Genomic DNA, 26,803 nt, shown 5'->3' with positions numbered 1-26,803 from the left:
AAGCCTTTCTGCAGCGCTGAGGATACAGGAGGATCTGGGATGTGGGAGCTGTGTGTGCTGGTCACAGGAGCACAGCTCCAGTGCTTGGACACCACCACCAGCTGCTGATCGAACGGCAGGGCTCCGGCAGCAGTCTGGGACACTTGAAGTAGAGACCAGAAATCAAAAAACAAAGGAGCAGACAGCCCTTTTTCTAAGTGCTGAGTCCAAGGGGAGCTAGACACTTCTGCTACTCTGCTTTTCTTGATAGTAACAATCTAGTACAGGTAGAAGACTGCCCCCAGTCCTGCTTTTATGTGTGGTTCTGTGTGCTCTCAGTCATGAAGCATGACGTGCTCACACTACAGAGCACACAGACTGCTTTTATAACCTTAGAGTTTCTAATTTAATTCTCTAGTGAGGGGTGAGAAGTGAGTGTTTTTAACCAATATGGATTGCCTTGAATTTTGTGAGCCTTCCCCTTTGTACTGGCAGCGATGGTGGCTGGAAGAAAGCATTCTGCAAGAGCAGCCCCTGAGTGCCTTTGGTTACGTGATCATTCAAACTGTTTTAAAAGAAGATTTCATTTGTTGCTAAAACGAGCAAAGAATTTTAAGTATAAGAGTGTAAAGTAAAAAAGTCATTACAGAGATATAATAAAAAAAAAAAATCTGTTCAGGCATTTGGCTTGTGTATCTGGTTTCTCTCCCTCTTGAGCACTGCAGCCTGCATTTCCCAGAGGGAAAGGTTACATGGTGATTTCACCCCCACTCCCCCATTGTGTTTTTACCTGTTAAAAATGGTTTTGGAGAAGCATTTTTCAATTATGTTTTTTTATAGCCATCTGCTCTTTAAAAAGAAAAAGTGGTCCCATACTTTGCATAGTTAATAGAAGTCTACTTAAAATAATGGGAGAACGAACGGCACTTGTATTAAATTCCCTGGGTCATTTGACTTAACAGTTGCATTTGGTGGGCAGTGACAAGTACAGGTCTTCCAATGATGAGAATCAGCAAGCTGTTTATATGTAATGGATTCCAAAACTCCATCATAAACAGATCTGTTTTATTACTGTCATCTAGGTAAGAGAGAGTGCCTGAGTAATTTCTCTGGAGATGTCATACTTTATAGTATAATTGAGTGTAACTATACTGCTTGTCCCTTGAGAGTGGTATTATTTGTAAGTCTACAGCTGTGTTACATCAGCCTTGTGATAAAGGAAGGATAAGACAGAAAACAATTTTGGCTCTGCCGACCCTTGCTGCAGATTCTGCTGGGTTTCTCTTGGCTGGCTGGAAGTGAAGAGGTTCCACATCTTGGCAGCATATTGTTCTTTGTAAGTGCTGGGCTTAGAAGTTATACAGCTATTGTTCTGTGCCATTGCAGAGGAATATATATATATGTATGTATGTATGTATGTATCTCCTGATACTGGGACTGAGCAGGGACATATGCCGTGGTCCTCGGTGAACTCGCCAGGGCTGGAGTGCATTGCTCCTTTTACTAAAGAGGCATCACAAGTGTTCCTGATTAGGGCAGAGTACCCCTGTGAGCCTTGTTTCCTTTGTAAAGTGGATTTTAAAGACAGTAGGGATTCTGCTGCTGTGTGTGTTTCTATGAGTACCTCATCCTGTATTGTTAATGTGGAGGCAGAGCAGTCTGCAATGAAAAAACAAAAATGATGGAAAAAATGGGATCAATTTATGTGGCAAAAATGGCTGTTTAATTGGATTTCATAGCAAGGTTGGGCTTTTCCACTGATAAAGATGCCACTAGGGTGTATTACAGTATTGTTCCACCATATGTGCACTGGTGCATAGGCCTGAAAAACGTGCGAGACTGCTCCTGGAAAAGACACCCAAAAACCCTCTTCAGTAAAATATTCAGGAAAAGTCATAGCGTCTGCATCTTTTTCACAGCATGGGTAGAGGAGATCTCCAGGCAAATTTCATCAGAGTTTCTGTTTCTATTGTGCATTGTTTTAACCCCATGTTTTATTGTTCAGTGTATACATTGATACTGAGTCAGTTTTGGGTTTTAGATACTGAAAAATGCTGCTAAAAATCCAGCTCTTTTTCCTGTGACGCTTGTGTCAACATTCATTAACAGCTAGAATGTTAAAACTCTTTCCATTTGTAGCATCTCAAAGATAATGTGCAAACCACATTAGCTCCAATGCTGAGGGATCTGGCACCTGGCATAATAAAACACCTGGTTATTTCGTATTTTATTAACTGCCCCTTCTCTTCAGTTTGCATAATAGAGAGTTAGATTTACATTTGTTACGACGGCTGTGCATTACTCCTAATAGAAGACACGTCAAACTTCCCGTTGCTGGCACTGCAGCATGATAAAGTAACCTCATATGATACTGATGAAGATTTCGTTCACACTTGCTGGTTTCATGCAACGTCTTTTTTTCCAGATGGATACCCTATTGTAAAATGATTTCCTGCTTTAGGCTCTGCTTTGTGTAGCTCTCTGCTATGCCATCTTTCTATGAACTGGATAAACTGCCTATTAAATTTAATTACAGCCTGAATGACTGCACATCTTGATCTTATTTTTCCTCCAATGTACTGTATTTCACCAAGGTCCTTGAGGATGAAATAAAATAAATCTGAAGGATGCATACTCCAGTAGCCGAAAGAAATGTTTCAAAGGGCATTACAATGACTGTTAACCCATTAGTTTTGGACCATTTTGAAGGCAATTCTTTAGGTTTAGCATTATAAAGACATTTTCTTCTATCTTTCCTCTGTCATTAAAAAAAAACCAAAACAAAATAGGAGAAGTTTCCAGAATAAAAATTCAAATAGAAATGATAAAATTAATTAATTATTTCCTAAAGAGTGGGGTAGCAGGAAGGAGCATGTATACTCCTTTAGACTGCTCAGCATGGTTAGCATTTATTTTTTGCACTTAGGGCCTAATGTAAATATTCCTGGCTCACATCTCCACCCTGTTCCAAGTGAGGGTGAATGTCAGGCTGGCAGTGCCCTGGGGACCTGTCAGGACTTTCCCCTTCATGGCTGATGGTGGTGGTGGTGTTCTGTGAAGGCAGCACTGGGATGGGGTCCAGAGCATCACAGCCAAGCTGAGCTCATTCCACATTCCCTCACCAACCTCTTCCAGTCCTGTGTCCTTCCCGTGAACCAAAGAAAGCTGACAAGATAATGGCTTCACTGGTTTTCAAGGAGGTGGACGTCCCCACCATCAGCAGTGGTGGTGGCAGGCTCACTGGAAATGTTTCCTCCAAGGAAGTGTGATCTGTGTAATTTGAATGCTTTTTGATGGCTGTTTAATCTGCCATGTCTGTTAGACTTTTAGGTTGAGACTCTGCTCATTTAACTTTAATTTTAAAGTTAATTTAACATTTTAACTTCAACCAGCTAAGACTGAGGCAGCTGATCATGTTGGCTTCCTTTGCAGCTAGGGAGAAAGCCTGGGCATATTTTTATAGGTAAAATTCCTCCTGCAATGAAGAGGAGATCACCCAGATGCTGAAGGCAGCTGCAGTGCGCACTAAACTTGGTGGCTTATGAAATAGGGGACACCATCACACTGGCTGCATCCTAAATAGCATTGGATCAAATGCTGGCAATGCACTGCATACGAGGGCAGAAGGAGAGGAGTTGGGTATTTCAGAGCTCCATCATTACCTGTTTCTTGTCACTCTACGGGAATCCTGAGTGGATTGGAATGGACTCACCAGGTCTCCTCGTGACACCCAGTGTTGGTGGGCTGGCATCAAAGGGGTCACAGCAGATTTTGAGTCAGACAATTCTTGGCTGACATGTTCAGCTTTTTCAAGGGTTAAGTGGTTGTTCCAAAGTTTGATCACAAACTTAACAGAAGTTTCCTATTCACTCTAGAAAATGATGGACATTTTTATTGAGGTAGGTGAACATACTGGAAACAGTCTCTGAAATATGCCACCAGTATGTCCCTGTTACACTTCCAGCAGTGGGGTGTATGTTGGATGCACCATTAAATGTGCACATGGCATTCATGGGGTTTTCCTTAACATCATGTAAATAAATGCTCTGTAAGTCATGGGAGACTGTAGCTTCAGAAGGCTGTGGCAGAGCCACAGAGCAGAGAAATTAAGCAGAACTAATTTTCTAAGACCTTAAGAATGTGAAACTATGTTCCAAATACTGTGCTGCTTTTTCCAGATGAGGACCCAATATTCTTGTTCCACTGTTCATTTATATTTTCTTGGGTACAACTGTAAATTGTCTTTCTCAATGCACTTATTATATAATGGCAAGGAAGAATAATGAGGGTGGCATTTGGAAATGTTTAAGTTCATTTGTATTCCTTGTACAGATGGCCTCTGCAATCACAAGCAACAGAGAAATATCCAAGGAATTTTCAGGCGATTAATCCAAGTTTAAAACCAGCATCATCCCAACAGCAAGCTGCAGAAAATGCCTGGAATGTTAATAGAAAGTACTTCTGGAAGGAAAACGTGGTTGTTGTTTCCTTCCCTTGAAAACCATTTACTGAAAGGGACGTTGTTGATTTATGGGGCCTTCTGTCTGTCTTTCCAGAACTCCAGCGCAGATCATCGGGTTCGACTGGACCTTGGGCTTTGGGACAAATTCAGTGAACTTGCAACGAAGTGCATTATTAAAATAGTGGAATTTGCAAAGCGATTGCCAGGCTTTACAAGTTTGACCATTGCAGACCAAATAACTCTACTCAAAGCAGCCTGCCTGGATATACTGGTATGTATTTTTAACATCATTGTTCTCCTACTAATGCATTTTCTATTCTTCTTTTTATTGTAATTGACAGGAAGAGGGGGGGTGAAATACAGCCCTGACCTTATTGTTGTAAAATTGAACTTACTGGGTAGTCTAATGCAGTCAGAAGATGACTCCAGCACACCTACGGAGGTGTGTTGAGAGGGATGAGCATACTTACCAAAATAAGTCCTTACACTTTGTGGGTTTCAGTAAAAGGGGCACATTTTGGTATTGTGGCATGTGTAACTTCGGAAAATTTTCTGTACTGTTAACACTGAAGAGAAACCTGTTTGTCCTTCCTTCCTCCTTCATCCTTCCTCCTTCATCCTTCCTCCTTCATCCATCCTCCTTCATCCTTCCTCCTTCATCCATCCTCCTCCCTCCAAAACATAATCTTCTGCGTAAAGGATACCTAGAGAGACAGTCCCCTATATAATGGTTTAGGAATGTGCTGTAGCTGTGGTCATGAGGGAATTTAAGGAACAAGACACAAGTCTCCAGAGTATTTTTCAGGTTTTAGAGGGGAAACTGGTGTGCCTGGAGCCTGTTTGATGCAAGCCTCTGGCACTCAGATCCCCCTGCTTTCTCCAGTACTGCAGGTATCTGTGGAAGTGGCCGATATAATGGACTTGGTACAGATTTTAGCTAAAGGTAATTTTATTTTAGATAGGCAAATGTACAACCTGCAGGAGGGAACTATGCAGGTGGGCAGGGAGTTTTTCTCCAGACCTTGCCTTGACACTGTGTCAAGGCAAGCTGTCTTCCCTCCCTTTGTCTCTGGTTGTTTCTGTCATGCTGACCTTCAGAGGAGCCCTCTGGGATCTCAGCATTTCTTTATCAAGACCTTAGAGGTCTTCAGGCTTTTAGTGGCAAATATGCTTTGTATTATTGGTTGTAGCAATAACTCACAGTAAAACAGTATGTTCAATGTAAACATGTTTTAAATGTTTTATTCTGAGCTCAGACCTTCAAGTCCTCATTGAGCCAAGCATGGCCAGTCAAGAAGCACATTGTAGGATGGCTACTGTAGATATATTTTTTTGTCATGACACAGGAGTTTAAACTAGGGAAGTTGAGGTTGAAGTAATTAATCTTGGACTTTCTAAAAGTGCATTGCTTCAAACAGGATCATGTTGAGGAGGACGTTAACTGCTGTGACCTTTTCCTCTTGTTTTGTCAAAAGCTGTTTGGAAGAATCGCATCAAGAGGACATTGATGAAGGAGGAAGAGGGGTAGGAGAGGGGAAGGGGTATCATTCTTTGGCCTATAGAAAAAGGGAAGGTTGAGGTTGCCCTGGCATGCTTGAGAGTCACCTCTTGTTGTTCCCTTAATCCAGGCACTCATTCAGACTCAGCCATCCCATTGTTACTGAGAGTGTCCCTCCGTGGGGCAGGGCCATTCGTTACCAATTGCACGCCTGTCATCACCAGCTCTGTCCTGATAAGACTCCGTTACGTTTCCCTTACACAAGAGGCAGATGGTGATCAAAAACCTGCAGCGTTGCCTCGAGTGTGTTCTGCCAGCAGTAGGGGATGGGAACTGCTTTGTGCTGTGCTGCTGTAACCTGTAACAAATAGTTAATACAGAAACTACCCAAAAAAGGCAGGGAAGAGCTGGGATATAGCAAGAATCTGCATATCCAAATTCTTTACCTGTAAAACTTTAGCCCTTAATCTGCCACCCTGTTTGTCTGTGCCATGCCCTGTCTCCATAGCTGCTGGATTACAAATACCTTAATTCTGTAATCTTGCAAGCTCCTGGTGCTCTTTGTTGGGATGGGCAGTGGGAGCTTGCCCTGGGAACATGCACAGCCCCTGTTGCACAGGGTCCCCACGGCAGCTCCACTCAGTGCTACCATTGCCAACACCAGCTCAAAAATTGAGGGGAGCATTTTTGGTAGGGGTTTTATCTGAAGTGCCTCAATAAACACACTTGGATCAAAGTGATTAAATAAAAGCCGAGTTGCCAGATGAGAAAAAGAGTATGAAGCAGGTGGTAAATGGTGACTTTATTTCAACTAGTTAATGGATAGAAAAGGTTGATTCTTTAATATGATTCACTACTTTGTGGCCATTGGCAACCTTCAAGCTCTAGTTATAAACTTTATTGAGGCCTGTCATTCCTGATCACCTGCTCATTCTCTTTTTTATTTTTCACAAAGCCAGAGAAGGTGACACATCTAAGCGAGCAGGGCATAGCGAGCGCCATAGGAGCCCGCAGCTGGGAGGAGCTGAGGAACAGATATAGCATGGTTGCTGCAAATGGTCCTAACTTTCCTGTGTGACATTTACACAAACTTTATGTGACTATTTTATGGGCTGCTTAAAAAGAAAATGGGATAATTACCATGACACAGTAATGTGTAGTGCGCGCGCCGCCTGTGAAATGCTGTATCCATTAAACCCGCATCACCTGCACATAATCGGAATTGCAGTGCCACTCTCCATCTTTATTTAAGCTGAACATCAGTACTGGAGCAGTTTCAATAGCACATATTTCCACCCCCGCAACAAGCCAGTTGTCCTCGTTATGAGTGTTTCAAACGTTTCATTTTGCTGTGCCTTGAGATACAGAGCGAGCCCTGTTCCCCCTCCTGCTGCACCGAGCACCCAAGTGTAGGCTGTGTGAGCTCTGCTGAGCAGGGCTGTGAGCCTCAGCAGTGTGCCCTCATGATCCTGCTGCTCTGCCATGCCCTGGCCACGTTCCTAGAGCCCGGTATGCGGGAGGAGCAGCATGGGGCTCCCAGGTAGGGTGGACAGGCTTCCCTGGCAGCAGGACCCCGGCTTCACTGCCCGCTGGCCCTTCAGCACTAGCCATGGGGAGTCTTAAGCATTTATAGACCCTGCCGAGGTCTCTGCTCAGCTGGTTCCTGTGGCTGTGGATGCTTGTCGTGGTTTGACATTGGCCCAGCACCAGGCACCCACCAGAGCCGCTCGCTCACCCTCCCCTGCCACAGCTGGGCAGAGCAGGGAAAAGGGGGAAAAAAAAAAATTTACAAATGCTTCATGAGTTGAGGTAGGGACCAGGAGAAACACTTCAAGGGCGAAACAGGCTCAACTTAAATTGCGAAGTGAATTTATTACTAACAGAATCAGAGAAGGATAATGAGAAATAAAATAAGCCTTTAGAACACCTTCCACCCCTCCACTCCTCCCTCCTTCCCACCAACAGTGCAGGGAGACAGGGCATGGGGGCTTGGTCAGTTCATCACTGAGATTTCCTTCTGCTGCTCCAGGAGAGGAGTCCTTCCCCTGTGAGGCCGTGGGTCCCTCCCACGGGGCACAGTTCTCCTGAACTTCCCTGGCATGGGTCTGCTCTCAGGAGCAGCAGCCCCACCGCCCCTGCTGCAGCCTGAGCCCCTCCCACGGGCACACAGCCCTCCCAAAACTGCTGTGCCGGGGCTCTCTCTTTCCACGGGGTGCAGCCCTCCAAGGACAGGCTGCTCCAGCCTGGAAGCAGGGCCCTCTCTCTCCACTGGGTCTCCCACTGGGTCACAGCCTCCTCCAGGCACCCACCCGCTCCAGCACGGGCACCTCCCCCATGGGCTGCGTGGATCTCTGCATCCCCCATGGACCTATGGGCTGCAGGGGGACAACTGCTTCACCATGGTCCTCACCACGGCCTGCAGAGGAACCTCGGCTCTGGCACCTGGAGCACCTCCTCCCCCTCCTTCTCCACTGACTTGGGTGTCGCCATGTTGTTTCCTCACATGTTCTCACCTTCTCTTCTCTGGCTGGAATTAACAGTGCCCCACTATCTTTGATTTTCTTCTTAAATATGTCATCACAGAGGTGTTACCAACCTCTCTCATTGGCTCAGTTTTGGCCAGCAGCGTGTCCATCTTCAGAGCCACCAGCCATTGGCTCTGCCGGACATGGTGGGAAGCTTCCAGCAGCTTCCTCACAGGAGCCATCTCTGTGGCCCCCCTGCTACCTAAAACCAGGCTGTGCCAAACCAATACAATGCTTAAGCCCCTCTTAAACAGGCTTACAAAGGAAATGGTGCCAGGAGCTCAGTAAACTCTGATGGGTATGAGCCAAATAATTGTTTTATATACAAACAAACAGTAACTCTGGAAGGGAAATAACATCAAGCTTCCTGAGGCAGCTTGAGGCGCCAACTGAGGATCGTGGAATTTATATCTTGTCTGGTGCCAAAAGTTTTAGGGATAAATATTGCTAAAATTCAGTCAATAGCCCCTGTAAAAGTGAGTGCTTCTGTCTGCTGGTACACTGGCCCAACAGCAGCCAAGCATCCCCAGCCTTGCTGAGCTCTGGCAAGATAAATGTGGAAAGAATCCAGAACCCAGTCTGTCTTAAATCCAGTGGATAAAAACCTGAGAAGTCATTGAATGCTAATCCTTAATGATGTAATTTTTGCTTTCTGTTGTAAACCCCTGTGTGTTAATGCCAGGAAGGAATTTGTGCGTGCGGAACAGCCTGTGCTGATGGGGTTTGGCAGCACCATGGGGCATCATTGCTTCAGAGTCACCTGCCTGGGTTTCTCCTCTCAGGGAACTGTCCCAGCCAGCTGAGGCAGCTAGTGTCTAACAACAGGATTTCTTAAAAAATAGGCCTGGCTTGCCCTACCTAATCTGTTTAAAATGAATAACAATTCTATGGTAGCAACAAGGTTATAAATGCAACTTTCTTGCTGACTTTGGTTTTGTGCCTCTGGTAGGGTTGTTGCTTTGCATTTTGTGACAGGCTCATAAGAATCCCTAATGCTTTAATATATAAATATTCCTTAAAACAAAGGGCCCTTTAATAACGAGGAAGAACCATATTTATGGCTGCAAGTGGCACTTAGGAGCAGAGTGACAACTAAAATACTTGGCTTGGTTGCAAAATCTAAACAACTTTGAGGACATTAGGAGTTCAGTTTAAAATGGAGAAAGATACCATGATTTCTTATTTTGAAGTGCTGATGTTTCCCATATGTTCTTCAGTGAATATGAGCTTGAAATCAGCTTCACTTTGACACTGGAAGTTTGCCCAAGAATGGTTTAGCAGCGATCAGCAATATCCATGGCGTTTCACAGATCTTGATGAAGGACAGAAATTAAAAAAAAGAAAAAAAGAAAAACACCATTTCAAATGATCTGTCTTGGAGTTTAATAACAGCGTGTTGTGGGATAATGTCAAAGGAATGCAGAGGAAACCTGAGACCTGATTGCTGCAGTCAAGCTAAGTGCATTGCTGAAAACACATAGTTGATCTTCAGCTGTGCCAGTGCCCAGTGGAGCTGCTGCAGGCTCCTCCAGTTGACAGCTGGTGCAGCCCTTGGGGTACGGAGGCCTGAAGGCTGCCTTCAACAAAAACCTGTCCTACTTGCTGCCTAAGCCTGGAAGTAGCTTAATCCTACACGACTTTATGTTTTAATTATAAATTTCACAGGACCCCTGCAGGTCCCTTTCTGTGTATGCACACAGGGGCTGGCTTGAGGCTGAGTCACTCCAGATTTGTTCCTGATGAGGATCCAGCCTGGAAGTTCTTCCTCTGCATTAGCCCCGGGGGTCTCTTTGCTGAGCACTCCTAGCATGCACCCCCAAACGCAGTGCGGCTTGTGGCACTGGGGAGCAAACACAGGGAGCTTTGCTGCGAGGGAGCCAGCAGCCTGGTCTATGGTGGCAGGTGTGTGTTCAGCCTCTGGGTTGTTGGAGATGATCACTCCAGGGCACCCCAGTCCCTCTGGGCAGGGATCTCTGGGGAGTGCAGCAGCTGGTGTCCAGACCTGCCCTCTGAGGGAGGATCTGGGGGATCCATATCTGCCAGCCCTGCTTGGGCAGCTGCCAGAGAAGCTGTAGGCAGCCTGGGGAAAACACCACGGCATTGCCCAATTAAGCTCCCAATCCTGCTCTGCTGATTTGTTCGGAATGGAGTCCTGAGGCTGTGAAGGGAGGAACTCTCCTTGCTAAGGCTTACCAATTGAAATAGCACTGGAATCAAAGAGGCTGCCTTTCTCCCCGGCTGAGCTAAGGGAAAAGCAGTACCAGGTAAGAAGTACAGAGCCTTGTTGCTCCCAAAGTTGGATACCTTATGGTTGCTGGCCATGCACCCTTACTGGAAGGCAGCGACTGCCTGTGCAGACCTTGGGTGGGAAGAGCTGCACTCCAGTTCCTCTTGCGTGCCACGAGAGAAGCAAACCAAGCAGCTCTTGGGTGTCACAATAAATATGCAGCTTTTGAACCTTTGTTTTCTTGAACACCAGATATTCTCCATGCTTCTCCTCCTTTCTATACAATCTTTTAATGATTTAAAAGAGGAACCCACAGTGAACTTCAGGGGAGCACAGCCAGTGGTTACTGGCAGTTCCAAATGTGGTAAAGATGCTGCCTCTTACTGACAGGGTGCTGTGCTTTATAATGTTAATTTTTTCTAATGATCCTGAACAATACATTGGCTACTACATAAAATCTAGCAACCAGCAGCCTTTTAAGATGACATATGTTATGGGAAATTTGTGGTCACTGAGGAATTCATGTGCTGTGTGTTTGTATTTGTGCCTCTCTTGATCATTGATTTAAATAATTTCAAGAATTTACTCTTAATTTGGGGATAAGACAACAATGTGAAACATGCCTGTGCAACCACACAAAGTTTCAGTGTTTCAGTGTATACCCAGAATGTGAGATAAGATTATTGCTGAGATAGAAAATAGTTGAAGATCCGTCTGCAGAAATACACCCTGTTAAGTCTCTTACCAAGGAGCTGAAGAAGAGAATAAAAGCTTCCCTATAGGTGTCTTACAGACCGTGTTCTCCTCATTCTCCTCCCTGCTTATTTGGAATAGTGTTGGCAGGCAAAGATGAAAGTGGAAGAACCAAGCCCAGACTGGTCAGCTGCTGTGTGCTGGGGCCTCTGACTCAGAGCCTCAGCAGCCATAGGAGTAATTAAATTCTCCCAGTGCTCTCTTACATTCATGTAAATCTTTTTTGTTGTATCTTTAAAACAAGTACGATGGGAAATAAATACAGTCAAGCCCTGAAAAAACACAGCTGTAGTCTTAGCTCAGCTAATCAGCCTGACTTCAGCAGGGTTTTAGTTCAGTTTAGTTTAGGGATAAGCCCTCTCCCACCTCTTGATTATTTTAAACATTAAGCATTGATATATATAACAGAAATATGTCAACATGATGGACGTCTCTTTCATTTGGTCCTTAAGGCTGTGTTCATTAATTGCAGCTGTACAAATGATCCTGTGCCACAAAGAGTCTATCCTGGCACACATCCTGCGTTTGCTCTGAGAGGTGGAAGCGTTCACGCACACACTCGCTCTCTCTGGCCGCGCTGCCACCTCCTCTGTGACAGGGCTCTTGACGCTGCCCGTGCCCCAGAGGCATTTACTTACAAATTGTAGAGCATCCTCAGTGTTTTATTCATGTGTTTTGCATCACTCCCTGTCCAGTTAGAGGTGTGAATCCCCATCCTCCCCTCGAAGGCTCTTTCATCTGGGGTCAGCACTGGGTGGCTATCGGCATACAGGCAAACTTGCCAAAGTCAACGCTGTCTGGGTGCGCGCAGGAACGAACGACACTGTCAGCAGCTTTGCAGCAGGCAGGCAGGGTCTGCCACTGCTGGGGCTCTGCAGGGGGAAGCGCCAGAGCCTGGAGGAAGGCTGGGAGCCAACATGCTGGTGAGGAAGTTTGGTGTTACAGCACACAGAAGTAACAAACACTATGAAAGAAAAGCTGGGCCAACTCCTGGGCCGCTAGCTGGGCTGCCAGTAGTCCTGTGTGCTGCCATTTGGAGGTGCAAAGTGATATTCTGCAGGGTGAAAGCTCCCAGGCGAGCAGTTCTCCAAGGAGACCCTACCTGCAGCTGCTGGGGAGATGGAGGGCTTTGTCCCCATAGCACTGTTTGCCTGTCTGCTCTCACAGAAGAGGGGAAGGCACCCCAAAATTCTGCCTCTTCAGCAGCTCACAGCTGTCCGCACTCACTGTCACAAGGTACTGCAGACCAACATTGTCCTTGCCAAAGACACAACCCAGGGAAGTGCTGCCGTGCAAAACTGATCCCAAAATCAATGAGATAGGCATTTGTTTGAGGAGGTGAGATGCTTTCAGGATGTTGTTGGATCAGATCAGCAGTTCATCAGGTCAATCTCATTTTATACTTAGGTGTGGGTGGCAGACTAATTAAAGACCTGGTTTTGTGGATATCACTGTAATGTTGGTGACCTGAGTGGTGAGTTGCTCCAAAGTTTTCATTATTTCATACCTAGGGGGAAGTTTCTGTTCTTAGGTTTGTGTTACAAGAAATACACAGTCAATAGAGTATAGTTATGTTGTACCTGAGAGTTTTTATGCTGCTAGAACTGCACAGACTGGAGTTTTGTTTTCAGATTGTTCTGACGTGGCCAAGTACTGAAGTTCCACGGAGTCATTCGCCACACCGAGAAAATGCAACAAACCTCTCACGGATTAAATTCTTCAGAATCCATTTTTCTTTTTTTTCCCCCAGATCCTTAGAATTTGCACAAGATACACACCGGAACAGGACACCATGACCTTTTCAGATGGCCTTACCCTAAACCGAACTCAGATGCACAATGCCGGATTTGGCCCACTGACTGATCTCGTGTTCACATTTGCCAACCAGCTCCTGCCTTTGGAAATGGATGATACAGAAACAGGTCTCCTTAGTGCCATCTGCCTAATCTGTGGAGGTATCGTACAAGCATGAACTCTGATGCATTTCAAAAGGACAGATCCGATGATGTCTTCATTTATGTTCTGCTTGTTTTGCTTTCCTTTACTTACACATATAAAATATATATATATGTAACATTATGATATTTATTATATAAACTACTTGCTGCTAAAGGTTTGTTTTCCGCTGGTGATAGTTACTGGTTTTATTATTGATAATTTGAAAAAAATTAATGGAATCATTCTGTCAGGAAACCAGTCCTATTGCTTACCTGACAAAGGGCATTGAGATACCTCACGGAATGGTTGGAGTTGGAAGGGACCTCTGGAGATCACCTGGTCCTGCTGTGTTTTTGCTAAGCAGTGTATGGGTATCTGCATGAATGAGCTTTCTTACAGCAAGATGCCCAATTACTCAGATTTTACTCATAAATATAATTTTGTGCATCTGCACTGGTTACAGTCACATGGAAGCCATTGGTGATAACTTTATTTAGCAAAAAAATGTATTATACTTCCAAGCTGGGACTGATGGCAACTCAAAAGTAAAATCACGAGTTTAAAATACAAAAAGTGAAGTCTCAGATAATTTCCAAAACAATCTCTAAATTTCTGTTGGTTTAATCACTTGGTCTCTCTCCTCCTTGGCAAAAATCTGGATTAGCAATAGAAACACACCTTGTTTAGCCTGGGCCATTTTGTTGAAACATAAACTGGGTGCTACTAGTGAATGTTTGAAAAACAAGAGTCAGTCTTTGTTGGCAGTGGCCCTTTAGTGCAAAATCATTCCGATTTTATGTTCCTCTAACCATAACACATCAAAAGCATTGATGGGCTCCTAAGATGTCATTGATATGTGACTGGTGCGTCCTGGTGTAGAGGGGTGGCATTTGTTGTCACTCAAGCCAGCACTGCCATCTGCTGATTCCTGATGGTAACTCACCTTACTGTAGCAGTAACAAAACCAAGCTGGTAACAAAAACCAGCTGTAATCTCTATGTGTACCTGGGTAGCCTATCCGTGACACATATAAAATTAATTCAAAAATATCGTTTGCAGGGAGAGGGAGGTACAAGAGCAAACTGGTAATTCTTGACCACTCAACCCTTTCCAGTCACCAAGGAAAAAAATTAACCCAAGTTTCAGAAGGCCTTGGTTTATCCTTTTCCTATGGAACGCTCACTGTAGAGTGTGGGTTGTGTTGCGGAGAATGAAATTCATGGAATTCTAATCAAGAACACGGAGGAGCTTCTGTGGTTTGGAGTTTATTTTAAAAAATAAATATTTAGAATCATATGAGCGATATGATACTTTCCTACAGATCGCCAGGACCTTGAAGAACCAATGAAAGTGGATAAGCTTCAGGAACCCTTGCTTGAAGCACTGAAAATTTATATCCGAAAGAGAAGACCCAACAAGCCTCATATGTTCCCAAAGATCTTAATGAAAATCACGGATCTTCGTAGCATCAGTGCAAAAGGTACAGTGTCTCCCAGTAACTCAGCAGGAGTGGCAGTGCTGCATTTCAGAGGAACTGGCCTCAACACCTAACACATCTAAGAAAGGTCCTTGTGACCTTTCTCTTCCCAGCTTCTTTACCTAATTCCTGCCTTGAAATTGGTTTTCCTTTAAACATACACGGTGCTCCATTCTCCATGCAATTGACAGTGAAAAAGATGTTGTAGGTGCAAGTGGCTTAGCAAATCATTAGCATGAAGTCTTTGTTAGACATTTTAGGACAAGATAAAACCTTTGTTAATGTTTACAAGGGGCTAAACATGTGCTTCGTATCACCAATGGGTTTTAAAAAACAGTCTGGTTACAGACTGCAGAAAACACTTGTGCAACCAAAATTCCCCTGAACTGTGGTCTGAGGTATTGGAGATTTAGAACTGATTTGGTCCAGCATTTTGGAAATTCAGCCCCTCTATTCCAAACTCATCGTGCCTAAACATGGATCAGTTTCAACATTTTGTGTAGTCTTGTATGTGCTGGATTGATCCTGTGCAATACACACAGTCTTTAAAGCACAGGTGTAGCTGAATGCTTTCATTTGATCAGAACAGGTTCCCCAGTGTACCAGTCTGAAAACAGAGAGTCTAAAGTGCAACAATTCTTGTTCTTCTGGTGTTGATGCAGTTCCACCTTCTTACTCTGCTTACTCAGCAACAGATTTGCTGTCCCTAGATAAGCAAGCACACAAGCTTGTATGTGCAGGTACCTGTGTAGGTTGGATTTATGCTTTTGAGAAGATGACTGATTTCATTTGACATGATTTAGGGGAAGACTCAGGGGAGAAAAAACCCAGTAGTTAATTCACTCAACTAAATACACTTGTTTAAAATTTAAACCTTAACTGCTCCACTTCAAACAATATAAATCCAAGTTAAAAGATTAAGTTATAGCTATCTTTATAAAAAGAAGTGAGCAATTCAATTGGATTGATTAGAACCAAAAGAAGTAACTTGGAAGGGAAACACCAGAGGTGGAAGCAGAAGTATCCTAAAAAGGAACCACTTACCAGGTTATCTAAAGCTCTCACTTCACCCTCAAGTAAAGCAAGCTCCATCCAGCTGAATCTACAAAATAAACTTAGAGCAGTATTGAGCTATAAAAGCATTTAGAAGGAGCCCTTTCCTTCCGCTGTTTGTGTTTGTGGGAAATTCATTTCCACTTCCCTGATTCTTTACCAGAGCCCTCCCGCTCCTCAAACACAACTCCTGTCTCTTTAAATTCAATTCACAAGAAAAGACTTCATTCTAAGTATTTAATTATATTGTTACTGTTTCATAGTAGAACTAAATCATACCAAGGGATGGTGATGTCCTGGAGGGGTGGGGATATCTTGAATTTCATTTGATGTACATTAGACGATAATGACTTTGGATGGTACCTGATCCCTGAAAGCAATCACCAAAGAAAGCACGAATCCAAAACACTGAGAGTGCCTCCTTTGGCATTAGAGGTATTGTAACGAAAACCTGAAGTGCTTGTGGGACTGAAGCAAGGCAGTTCTGAGTTCTTCTCACCTGAGTTCTCTTATCCCCTGATTAAATTGGAAGTTTGCAAAACCTGAAAAATTTCTCTGGCTCTGCACTGAATGACCACGCAAACACTTCACTGCACCAGACATAGCAGAGGAAAGCAGATGTTTAACATGGCCAAATTCAGTTCATCAGCACAGCTCTGACTACAGCTGGTTTTCAGAGCAGCTCTCAGCATCATTCTGCATTAATGGCTTTCCCACTACAGTTATTTAAGAGACTTTTAAATCAGCATTCACTTGGAAAGTCAATCACTGCCTTTGTAGATTATTTTTTTGATGTTCCTCATGTAAGGCATAAACACTTAAATGCTCCTTTCCAGTCTGGAGTGACCAGTGCTCTCTCCAGCATCTCCACTGCAGCAGCATGGATAAGCAGAGTATTTCCAAAGGATCACTCCTCTGGAATGGTTCATTGATAACCAAACTATTTTCTCTGTATTTTTTTTTGTTTCTTCTTTTTGTTTAAAAAACACAGGTTCCTCTTCCATTGGACTCCAATTTTAAGATGATCAGGAATCCTGAGCAACACAAATGCTGAGGTTTATGGCTATAAATTACTTGATGCACAGGTCCCTCAGCACTGCCTGTCCTGTGTCTGGCAGGGTCTTGGCTGCTGTGTCTGTGCCATGCTCGTGCTGTGTCCCTGCCTGCTGACCACACACTGAGACTTTGTGTTGGGCTTTTTTCCTCCCTAAACCAATTGTTGTTGGCTCCCAGTCTGAGTGGTCATGATTGATGCAGTAATTTTGTTTAATCCTGCATGCACTCACCTGCAGAGCCCCCCTCTGCATACAAATGCCTGTTACACATGACAAGCCAAGGCAGAGCTGAGCAGTGCTCGGGGCTCCTGCACACTTTGGTGGTTCATTAGCACAAGACAAGATGCCTGAAGAACAGAGAAAGCAGCTTCCCCCTTTTGCCTGAATGTGTTCTTTTATAAAGTAATTGTTTGCTAAATTCTGCATCTTATTTCACAGTTTTCTCTACGGGAAAGAAACGTTTATGACTTAGATCACTGCAGTTCTCTTGCAGGATTCACCTCACCTATTTACCATAGTCAGAACTTTTGTCATTCTTTGCAGATCCAGTACAGAATAAAGACTAAATGTTATTCCAGTTTATAAAGACATCTACATGAGCACAGTCTGATTTAATTTTTCGGTATAATGTAATGCCATTTTGGTTCCTTCTTTGAAAAAAGGCAGCTCCTCCAATTTACCTGTATTGAAATATCAGTTGCTATGTCATAGGTTTGAATTAATTTGTTAAGGAGCACTCACCTAACTCCTTTCTCTTGAACTGCATGAAGAAGTTCACTCACACACATTTGTATGCAAGAAGTATAGAAGGAGACACCAACTCCATGAACAAAATATAGCCTGAAATTACTACTGTAATGCTAACAGAAAGGAAGTATTATGAATCATGCTCATGGAAAGGATTTTGTGTTTTCTTTTTAAAGGTGCAGAACGTGTCATTACACTGAAAATGGAAATTCCTGGATCCATGCCACCTCTTATTCAGGAAATGTTGGAGAACTCTGAAGGACATGAACCACTGACACCAACCTCACATGGAAATACTGCAGAACACAGTCCCAGTATCTCACCTAGTTCAGTGGATAACAGCAGTGTCAGTCAATCCCCTATGGTGGAATAAGACATTTTCCAGCTACTTCAGACATTCCTAATACCTTATGTACAGGGATGAAAAGCAAGAAAAACATTTTTACTGCTGCTTAGTTTCTGGACTTAATATATATCTATATATGTATATATATATATAGATAAACTCAACAAGGACCAAGAAATTTTCATATGTATCGATATATACTCCTTGCTGTTTAAACTCTTAAAACTAGAAAATGCAAACTTTTGAAACTTTAAATCAGCCATTTCATGCAAAAAAAAAAAAAAAAAAAGTTAAGCTTCTGTTTTCTTCTCTGAACACTCAATATTGCATGGTGACAAGACAGATCCCAGTCTTCAAATTCTGGTTGCATTTCTGATGACTTTGTACATACAAATGTATGGCTGTACTCTCCATACTGGATGTTTGGTGCTTTCCTTTTGTCTCTCATACCTAAAACAATCAAGACACCAACCACAGGACATGGACTACTGTACACATCCAGAGAAGGAAGTTGAAAGGACCATCTGATTTAGTTGAAATATGAAAACTTGTCCTTGCTGCCCTCAGTTTGCATCTCCTTCCTTGTAAAAAGTATACAAAACGTCACTGCCCCAGCAGAAGAGGTATCGGTATCAGCATTAACTGCCAGCTCAGTTATTCAGATGTCATTTGTTCCACTGTTAATGTCACTTTAAATTTTAAAGAAGTGGTTTCTTAGCTGGCTGGTGACCTAGCTCCACAATTACCTGCTCCATTTCGACAGCAGTGCTATAGCTTCCAAGGCAGAAACACTTTTCAATGTTACCATGTTTTTGTTTACTTGTTCACAAGCCATTAGGGAAACTTCATGGGATGATAACCAGCAAGCCTCACAGCTTTTGAATCACTGAGTCCAGGGTATTTCCTTAAGAATCAACTGCCAGGAATCAGCTGGGTTTTCCAGCCCTCCAGGTGCTAGGGAATTACAGCTAGGACTTCCAGAAACACAAGGAGAGAATCTGCCTTCTTGGCCTTGTTAAATCACCATGAAGCAGAGTGAAAACTGTGGTAGAATGGTTAACAGATTTAAAGTGTCAGTTTCTTAGGTTTCATTTAAAGCACTAGTGGAATTTTTTTTTTTTTTTTATATATTCTAGCAAGTCTGTGATGTACTTTCACTGGCTCTGTTTGTACATTGAGATTGTTTAACAATGCTTTCTATGTTCATATACTGTTTACCTTTTTCCATGGAGTCTCCTGGCAAAGAATAAAATATATTTATTTTAAGAATTGTGTAGAAGTAGTCCGTCTAGCCCAAATTTTCCACACACAAACACAGAGTAGTTTTCCATTTTTTAATGTTTAAACTTCATTTCAAAAAGCAGGTTTGCTGTTTGCAACCATGACAATTAAAATGTGCTTTAGCACAGCTGTCTAGAACATCTCTACAAGCCAGTCAGACAATACATGACATTTCAATGAGTAAAAAAGAGCATAAAACTGTAGGTGTAAGAACAAAATGTTAAAATGCCTACACACAATAATAAAAACCATCAATTACATTATCACATAAAATAAGTCAAATGTACAAAAGTTCGCGACAGAGGGGACAAAAGGACAACACAAGATACTTGTTGGAAAACATTTTTGTGCTCTTTGGGCACTTAATTAAACATATCAAAATCATCATCTTCATCAGACTCTGCAAAATATTTAACTTCTTTTCTAGCCCGGCCTGTCCGTGGCTTTGGGGCAGTTTCGGAGGCAAAGCCTGACTGGAAGATTTCCACATCAGAATCCTGGTCAAAAGCAGCCTTCTTGGATTTCTTTAGAAAAGAAAAGACAAATCAGTTGTGATGCTTTGTACATTTTCCATTTTAATATTCAGAATGGGAAGAAACCTCTCTAGCATCTGATTTCTAATGACACCTCAGCCTCCATTACCATATTAGCAATTTGTAATAAGAACTTGTAAAGTAATCCATGATGTTCTTCTTACAAGGAGAAGAGAGCATAGATGGCACTGACCTTGCTTGGTGTGGACTTGGGTGTTTTCTTCCCAGGGTTGTATTCGCCTTCATTTTCTGAACCAGATGCTTTCCTTTTCTTTGCCCCTCTGCCTTTTCCTAGGTGAGAGATTACGAGTTAATTTTGTTTTGGTTTTTTTTTTTTAATAAACTCCAGACTTCATCAAACTGAAAAACCCCCTAGTGAAATTACTTTAGTGTGTCTACATGTTAAGTTCAAAACCAGTTCACTACTCAAGCTTCTTCACAACAGCAGTATAATACAGTATTTTTTATATTCTCAGTTTTAAATATTTTCTACTTCTTCCACAGTCACCATTCACCCTGACAGTTCAAGCTGTCAGTTCAAGACAGGGACAAACTTCATGAGATGAGGTAACTTCTACACTGCTAAAGAACTACAAGTCCTTGGTCACCTTCTGCACTGATTACACAGCATTAATTCACCTTTACTATTTAGTAAATTTACTGTTAACCTCAAACATCAATACTGGCGCATCCTTTACAGACTCCTCCAATTACAATGCTTGCTGTGCTGTGTTGTGAGGACTCAGAGAACTGGGATACCGAAAACTGGGTTTAAACACCCAGAAATTGCTACTTACTACAATTAGTACCAGAATTTTACTGGCTTGGAAAGAGTTGAGATCGAAGAAAATAAGTAGTACCCAGTAGAATGGAAGAGGGTGTGTGAGGGGTGCAGCAGCTGCAGAAATGCATTCCCAACAGTGCAGGTCAGATAAAAAGTTCACACATTGTTTGCCAAGAAGTCACTGTAAAAGGCTCATGGCTGAGTAATCTACCAGTGCTCGATGTACTAAAAACTCAGTGTGACTCTTGCAATCATTGTGAGCCCTGTGCTCCAGAGAGCCCAGGTGTGACTCCTACCTTTGGGTGCTGCCGTCTTCTTTGGAATGCCGAATTCTGAATCTGAGTCAGAGTTTACAGTTTCCACTTTCTTGGCCTTGGGGGCTCTTTTAGGCTTAGGGGGTGCATCTAGTTTTGCTGTTGGAAGTTAAGAGATACTAAACATGTTAAATTCACATACTGGTTGGACATACTAAATTGTACTAGATACTCCAATTACACCATAAATGTCAGACATTAAAAAACAAGATGAGTGATTTCTGCACTTGGGGAAAATATACTTCAGCTTTTATGCTAGAACTGCATGGAATAAAAAGGACGTTTCCTGTGTCCTGCTCTGAGATGGATCGGTGCACCCAGTAAATTCCAGTGTCCTTGACTGAATACTGTTTCATCTTTTTGAGTACAAAACAGGTTACTAGTAGCTAAAGCAGCAACAGAAGTCCTCCAGGTTGGATACTTTGAACGGGTCTGGATACATTACAGTGTTTACAAATCCAGCTGCTTGTGACGTTTTTGCCTTCACGGTGGTAGGACTGCGGGACAGCTTTCCCCAGGATTACTGCAGGAGTTAGGGAGGCAGTGCCTCTGTCTATGTGACATTGCTTTCTGTCAGTCTCAGTGAAAAGGAACTTCAGAAAAAGCAGAGAGGAGAGGAAAGGAAGAGAATCATGGAGCCATTTAGGTCAGAAAAGACCCTTAAGATCATCAGATCATGTGTTCTATAGGCTTGTAAATGAGTGAGTCTTGCAGAAACATCAGACACAAACCTGACCTACCCTCTATCAGCCACAAATGCCTCACACAGACACATGTACAAACACTCCACATACCAGGAATGTGGATGTTTGTGAGAATTCAAATTTCATTTACGGGATCACTAGGACAATGTGTTTGGAGAACAAGCGAGTGTCTCCAGGAGCGTTTTGGCTACGATGCCTTGAACTGCTACCACTGGAGAGTCACTGCAGAAAGAGAGGTACGACACACTGCCACAGACACTGGATTTATTCTCCACTTGAAACAGAGCCTGCCTGCAGAACACCAAGTCCAAGGGACAGCAAACCTCTTAGTTGTTATCTGGTGGCTAAAGGAATAGTGTCCAGAACACTCACTGCCCTCTGCACTAAATACAGGGGGATTCTCATCCACTACCATAAATTACACCCCTAATGGCTGCACAAGTGTGAAGGGTCTCTTGACAGCAAATCAGCTCAGCCAAGCTCTCCACTAGGTACCATGACAGGAAACAGAGTCTGCAGCACAATCAATGCACACAGGCTCTCAAGAAGCCCAAGTTTTCAGTAGGAAGTCCAGGTATGGTATCAGCCCTGAAGGTGATGCAAAGAGTACATCTCACTGCTGGAATCTCAGCAGCTGGGCTGTTCAAGGTGAGCAGCTGCTTCTCATCAAAAATAAGGCTGCTTTTCAGACTTCCCTTAGGCTTTACTCTAAAGCCCTAGAAGCACAGACGGCTCAAATAGTCATGGAAAAGTTCAGCTGTCTCTTGATCCTCTGTAGTGAACACCAGAGGTCAAGAGATTTCATCCCACATTGATTGGAGTCTGAAGTCACAGAAAATCAAACAGCTCTGAAGCAATCATTTCATCCACAAAGAATCAACACTCCCAGTGCGAGGGTGGGTGGATGGAATATTACATTACCAGAAAATGGGGTCTGAGGAGGCTGCTGCCAAGTCCACAACAATGGACTTAGAATCCAAGAGACTACAAAAAGGGTACCAGATGACCAATGAACTAAACCTACTGGACTGTCCAGCTGTGGTCATGAAACTGTGGTCATGTCTGATCTGGGCAGAAGAGATGAAAACTGGTGAAAGCAACCTGTCATGTTGCCATACACTGAGAGGCAGACTGTCCCTAAGGCTACTCTGAAGGCAAAAATTTAACTCTTGCTTGAAAGAGAGCCTGTTTATACATATTTTGTGTGTGTACAGGTTAATCAGAAACTCAGAAACAGATCACAGCTGTATTTTAAGGTTTCAGTTTAGGCTAATGACCCTCAAAAAACAGAGAGTGAGAAAGATTGAATGTTCAGTTGCATCCGTGCCTGGCTACTGCATACAGAGTTCTCTCTTGCATTTGCTGCAGTACAGAAGTTTAATATAAAAGACTACTCTATTAGAGATCAGCTATTCCTGTAAACAATCTTTATTTACTATACTACAGAATTCTACCAACAACTGGAAGTGTTTGAGATGTATTCAGGCGTTCACTGATTTGACCTGTTAACAAACTAGATTAGACACAATGCATCAAGAAATAGACTAGAAATGGGGAGGCAGTGGGGGAAAGGGTGAAAAGATGCTGCAGTTCACTGGTGCCTAATATAGAACACGAGATGGTTTTTTTCTCATCTTTAAGAGTAAGTTAACTATTGTAACTGCCTGCTTTCTTGTCAATTTCCTTGAGGTACCTTTTCTTACAGAAGAATTAATATAGTTGGTCAGAAGAAGTTTTAAAAAACAAAGGCCACAGTATCACAGGGAAAAAAAAATGCTGCAAGATGCCAGTTCTAAAAGCTGACTAATAATTGAGAGAATTTACACCTCTGAAGTCTGAGGAGAGTCTCTCATCCTCTGTTTCAAGAGGAAAAAGTGATAGCCTTCTGTGCTGGTTTTGGCTGGGACACAGTTCGTTTTCTTCATAGCAGGTAGTGTGGGACTGTGCTTTGTATTTGGGCTGGAGACAGCGTTGACAATACAGGAATGCTTTGTTACTGCTGACATAGAGTTTCTGCTTCTCACACCAGCAAGGGAGTGCAAAAGGAGTTGTGAGGGGACACAATTGGGACAGCTGCCTCCCACTGACCCAAGGGATATTCCACACCTCCTGGTGTCATGCTCCACTTTACTCCACTCTCTGAAGCTAAAAGCCTCCCACTAGTTACACTAAATGACGGCTGAACACCACGTCTGCATGTGGAAAGTATTAAGTTTTGACACTACAAAGTAGCCAGTAGAAAGAAACAAATTAATACTATTAAGGAGCAGGAGAAAGTTCACACCCGATTGCTGAATTTCACAGAGTGCAAAATAAATGAAAGCAGTTCCCACTTTGAGGCTTGAAGAGACAATGCAAAGGTGAAGAAGATGACTTTCAAACAGAAGGATTGGCTTACAGGCCAATTCTATACATACCCTTTTTAGCAGCTGCTGTTTTACTTGGAATTTTCTCTGTTTGTTTTGGGGCAAAAGATGATGAGAAAACCGGAGCAGAATCCTCATCATCACTGTCCAATTTTGTCGTATCTACAATCACAGAGCAAGGTTAGAATAAGATTCATTCACGGCATATAGTAATTACATCAATATGAATTACAGGAAAAATTAATCTCAAGTAAGTGTTTGTGATGCTACAGCTATGGATGTACTGCGACTTCCTTACCTACGATCCAAGCTTTGTTCCTCTAAAGATCAGAATTTCCTGTGCTTTTCCCCTTTATAAATGTGGACATCCTTCTCCTGTAACTACTGTGTGAAGTTTGTGTGTACCACTCCCCAAAATATCCCATTAATAGTTGCTGTAAAAATTAAATGGAACTGTGAAAACAAGCTCACCATCATCCGTCTTCTGCGAGTAAGATGGAAAAGAGAAGATGTTCCCAAAATCTTGATTTTTCTTGGCTTGAGATGTTTTTCTACTTACAAGCAAAAAAAAAGGGAATTATATCAGTTACATTAAGCACATGCTGAAGTACGTGGACATCACAATATCCATGTAAGATTCAAATCCTCTTATAACATTTCCAGCATTTTTGTACCTGCTGGCAGCAGTCAAACCTCTAAAACTGACATCCAGTCAAGAACTTCAGGCATTTAAAATTAACAGAATTACATTTTTTTTAATGGTTCTCTATACCAGATGGGCACAAGACAGAAAACGGAGAATCTTTAAAAAAGTAATTTAACAGATTATATTACAGATAGTGTATCATAACTACTTTTATATATCATTATATTATTTTTTAATCATGAGTCACCCCTGCAATAGTCAGTTGCAAGGCTGAGATAACATACACTTGAATTCCTCCACATTTTATTTTTCATGGTACATGTAGAGTAATAACAGGCTGATGTTTCTCAGTTTTGTTCAGACACTTCTGCATTGAAAAAATTATTAATAAAGAAATCCTGCTGAGTTACAGTACTTACTCTGGAGATGGCTTTGATTTGACTGGGGAGAAGTCATACTCATCTTTTTCTAAACTGTCTGAGGGAACAAACTCATCCTCTCTGTCATTTGTAACTGGAGAGGCTTTTACTTTGAGCTCATCCAAATCATTGTTATTGTTGGCATCGTCATCATCATCGGCATCATCTTCTTCTTCTGAGAAGTCAAAAGTGTACTTGGGCCTCTCAGCTGAGAAAACCAAATGTACACATTTCAGGATAGCTGTTTATGTTATATAAAACAGATACAAATACAAATCAAAGTGGAAGTCACTGAACAATCCCTGCCTCAGAGTAGACAAGACAAAAGAGTGGTGGATAATACATTTGTTTCAGCCTGGAAGAATAAAGGGCTGAAAAGAATAAAGAATAATTTAGATGCTAGCAAATATCCAACACCTCTTGTGGCTTGCTCAGACACCTTCAGCTAAGGGCATTATGGAGACATTGTGCACCAGTACTTTTAAGGAATGAGAATCCGTCACTTAAAATTGAAGTTTCCTTGAATCCACCATTTGAACATTCTTCCTAATTTTCCAGAAACTCTGTGGGGTTTTTTTAACCATCAAACACTTACACATTTTCCAAACTTTCAGTCTTGGTTTCCACGGAGTGTTCAGAATTCTTCTGATAATTTTTTACTTGCCTTTTAGGCCTTATTTGGCAGTATAATTGTACTGGAGTAAATTTTTTGTTTGTAATAATATTATCTTGTCTGTTTCTTGTATAATTCCCTAGTTTTATAAGTAATTTCTATTCTAGTGTTTAGAATAGGGGAAAAGATTTCTGATCTAAGTTACAAAATCTTTCATATCAACCCTTAAATTCCTGATCTTGACATTAAGAGTATTCTTTACACAGTGAAGAAAATGTAATGCAAGCTATCTGTAGGAAATAAAGTCCTAAAGGAAGGCTATGGTCAAAGGAAAATGTAAGTTTGTAGTTGAAACTTTCAGTCACAATACACAATTCTCAAACTCTTGGGTACCTGCAGCTCTCCTAAGCAGAGAGTCTCTTGGAATAATCACAGGCTCATTTTCTTCTAAATCACTTTCAGACTTGGATTCATCATCTGACCATGGGTTTCGTTTCTTCACTTTTTTTGCACTGGATTTTGTAGATGATGGTGTCCTTCTTACCCTGGCACCTGCCAAAAGTAAAAGCATTTACTACAGTCAGGTTAAAAAATATTTTCATCTTTTCTGATTGTTTACAAATTTAGCATAAATTTTAATCTTAAAAAGTTCTCCTTTAAGCATTGTAAATTTTCTTCTCCTCCACCCTGAAGAAAGATTTAACATGAAATTATTTTGCACAGAACCTGACTGGCTGCTGCCAAAGAAATCAGTTTTATGACTGGAAAACATGAAGTGTCTAATTTGAAGTTTTATCTCCTTTGCCATCAAACTTGCACTTCTTTAAAGGTTGCTAGATTTTTCCAGAAAAAGAACGTGCAGTTTTCCATTATTCAGGGAACATGATCAGAAACACTTATTGGAAAAACACAACAAACGAGGGAAGCAGAGGATTTCCTATTGCGGGGGGGTAAAAATGTGGTCAGTCAATTGCAGGGCAAGCTCAGGTCAAGCTGGGCTAACTTGCTCTGGCTCAACACTGGCTGTGGGAGATTTGAGCTGCATGTAGACAAGTCAGTCCTAACTGTACTCAGTGAATCTAT

At 42.4% G+C, this 26,803-nt stretch overlaps 2 protein-coding genes across 12 annotated transcripts in view; one reads left to right on the top strand and one right to left on the bottom strand.

Moving 5' to 3' along the window:
- The window catches only part of RARB (retinoic acid receptor beta), a 324,309-nt gene extending 304,983 nt beyond the window's left edge, over positions 1-19,326 (top strand). For all 10 annotated transcript variants that reach the window (XM_048301822.1, XM_048301837.1, XM_048301814.1 and 7 more), the window contains 4 exons: positions 4,536-4,712; positions 13,195-13,399; positions 14,704-14,862; positions 17,891-19,326. In XM_048301822.1, the coding sequence (XP_048157779.1) occupies positions 4,536-4,712; positions 13,195-13,399; positions 14,704-14,862; positions 17,891-18,087 (738 nt within the window). In that variant the 3' untranslated portion in view covers positions 18,088-19,326. The remainder of the gene's footprint in view (positions 1-4,535; positions 4,713-13,194; positions 13,400-14,703; positions 14,863-17,890) is intronic.
- A 54-nt stretch (positions 19,327-19,380) lies between these two features.
- Positions 19,381-26,803, bottom strand: part of TOP2B (DNA topoisomerase II beta) — a 60,612-nt gene continuing 53,189 nt past the window's right edge. The window contains exons 30-36 of one of the 2 annotated variants that reach the window (XM_048301773.1): positions 26,114-26,272; positions 25,108-25,315; positions 24,514-24,596; positions 24,094-24,204; positions 20,955-21,071; positions 20,068-20,165; positions 19,381-19,865 (exon numbers count right to left, since the gene is read on the bottom strand). In XM_048301773.1, coding sequence (XP_048157730.1) covers positions 19,704-19,865; positions 20,068-20,165; positions 20,955-21,071; positions 24,094-24,204; positions 24,514-24,596; positions 25,108-25,315; positions 26,114-26,272 — 938 coding nt within the window. In that variant the 3' untranslated portion in view covers positions 19,381-19,703. The remainder of the gene's footprint in view (positions 19,866-20,067; positions 20,166-20,954; positions 21,072-24,093; positions 24,205-24,513; positions 24,597-25,107; positions 25,316-26,113; positions 26,273-26,803) is intronic. The other variant, XM_048301782.1, reaches the window with a different exon arrangement.

Source organism: Corvus hawaiiensis, chromosome 1 (genome assembly GCF_020740725.1).
Source record: "Corvus hawaiiensis isolate bCorHaw1 chromosome 1, bCorHaw1.pri.cur, whole genome shotgun sequence".
NCBI classification, from domain to species: Eukaryota; Metazoa; Chordata; class Aves; order Passeriformes; family Corvidae; genus Corvus; species Corvus hawaiiensis.
Note: the sequence above shows the minus strand (reverse complement) of the source record. Positions and strands in the feature narration are given on the sequence as shown.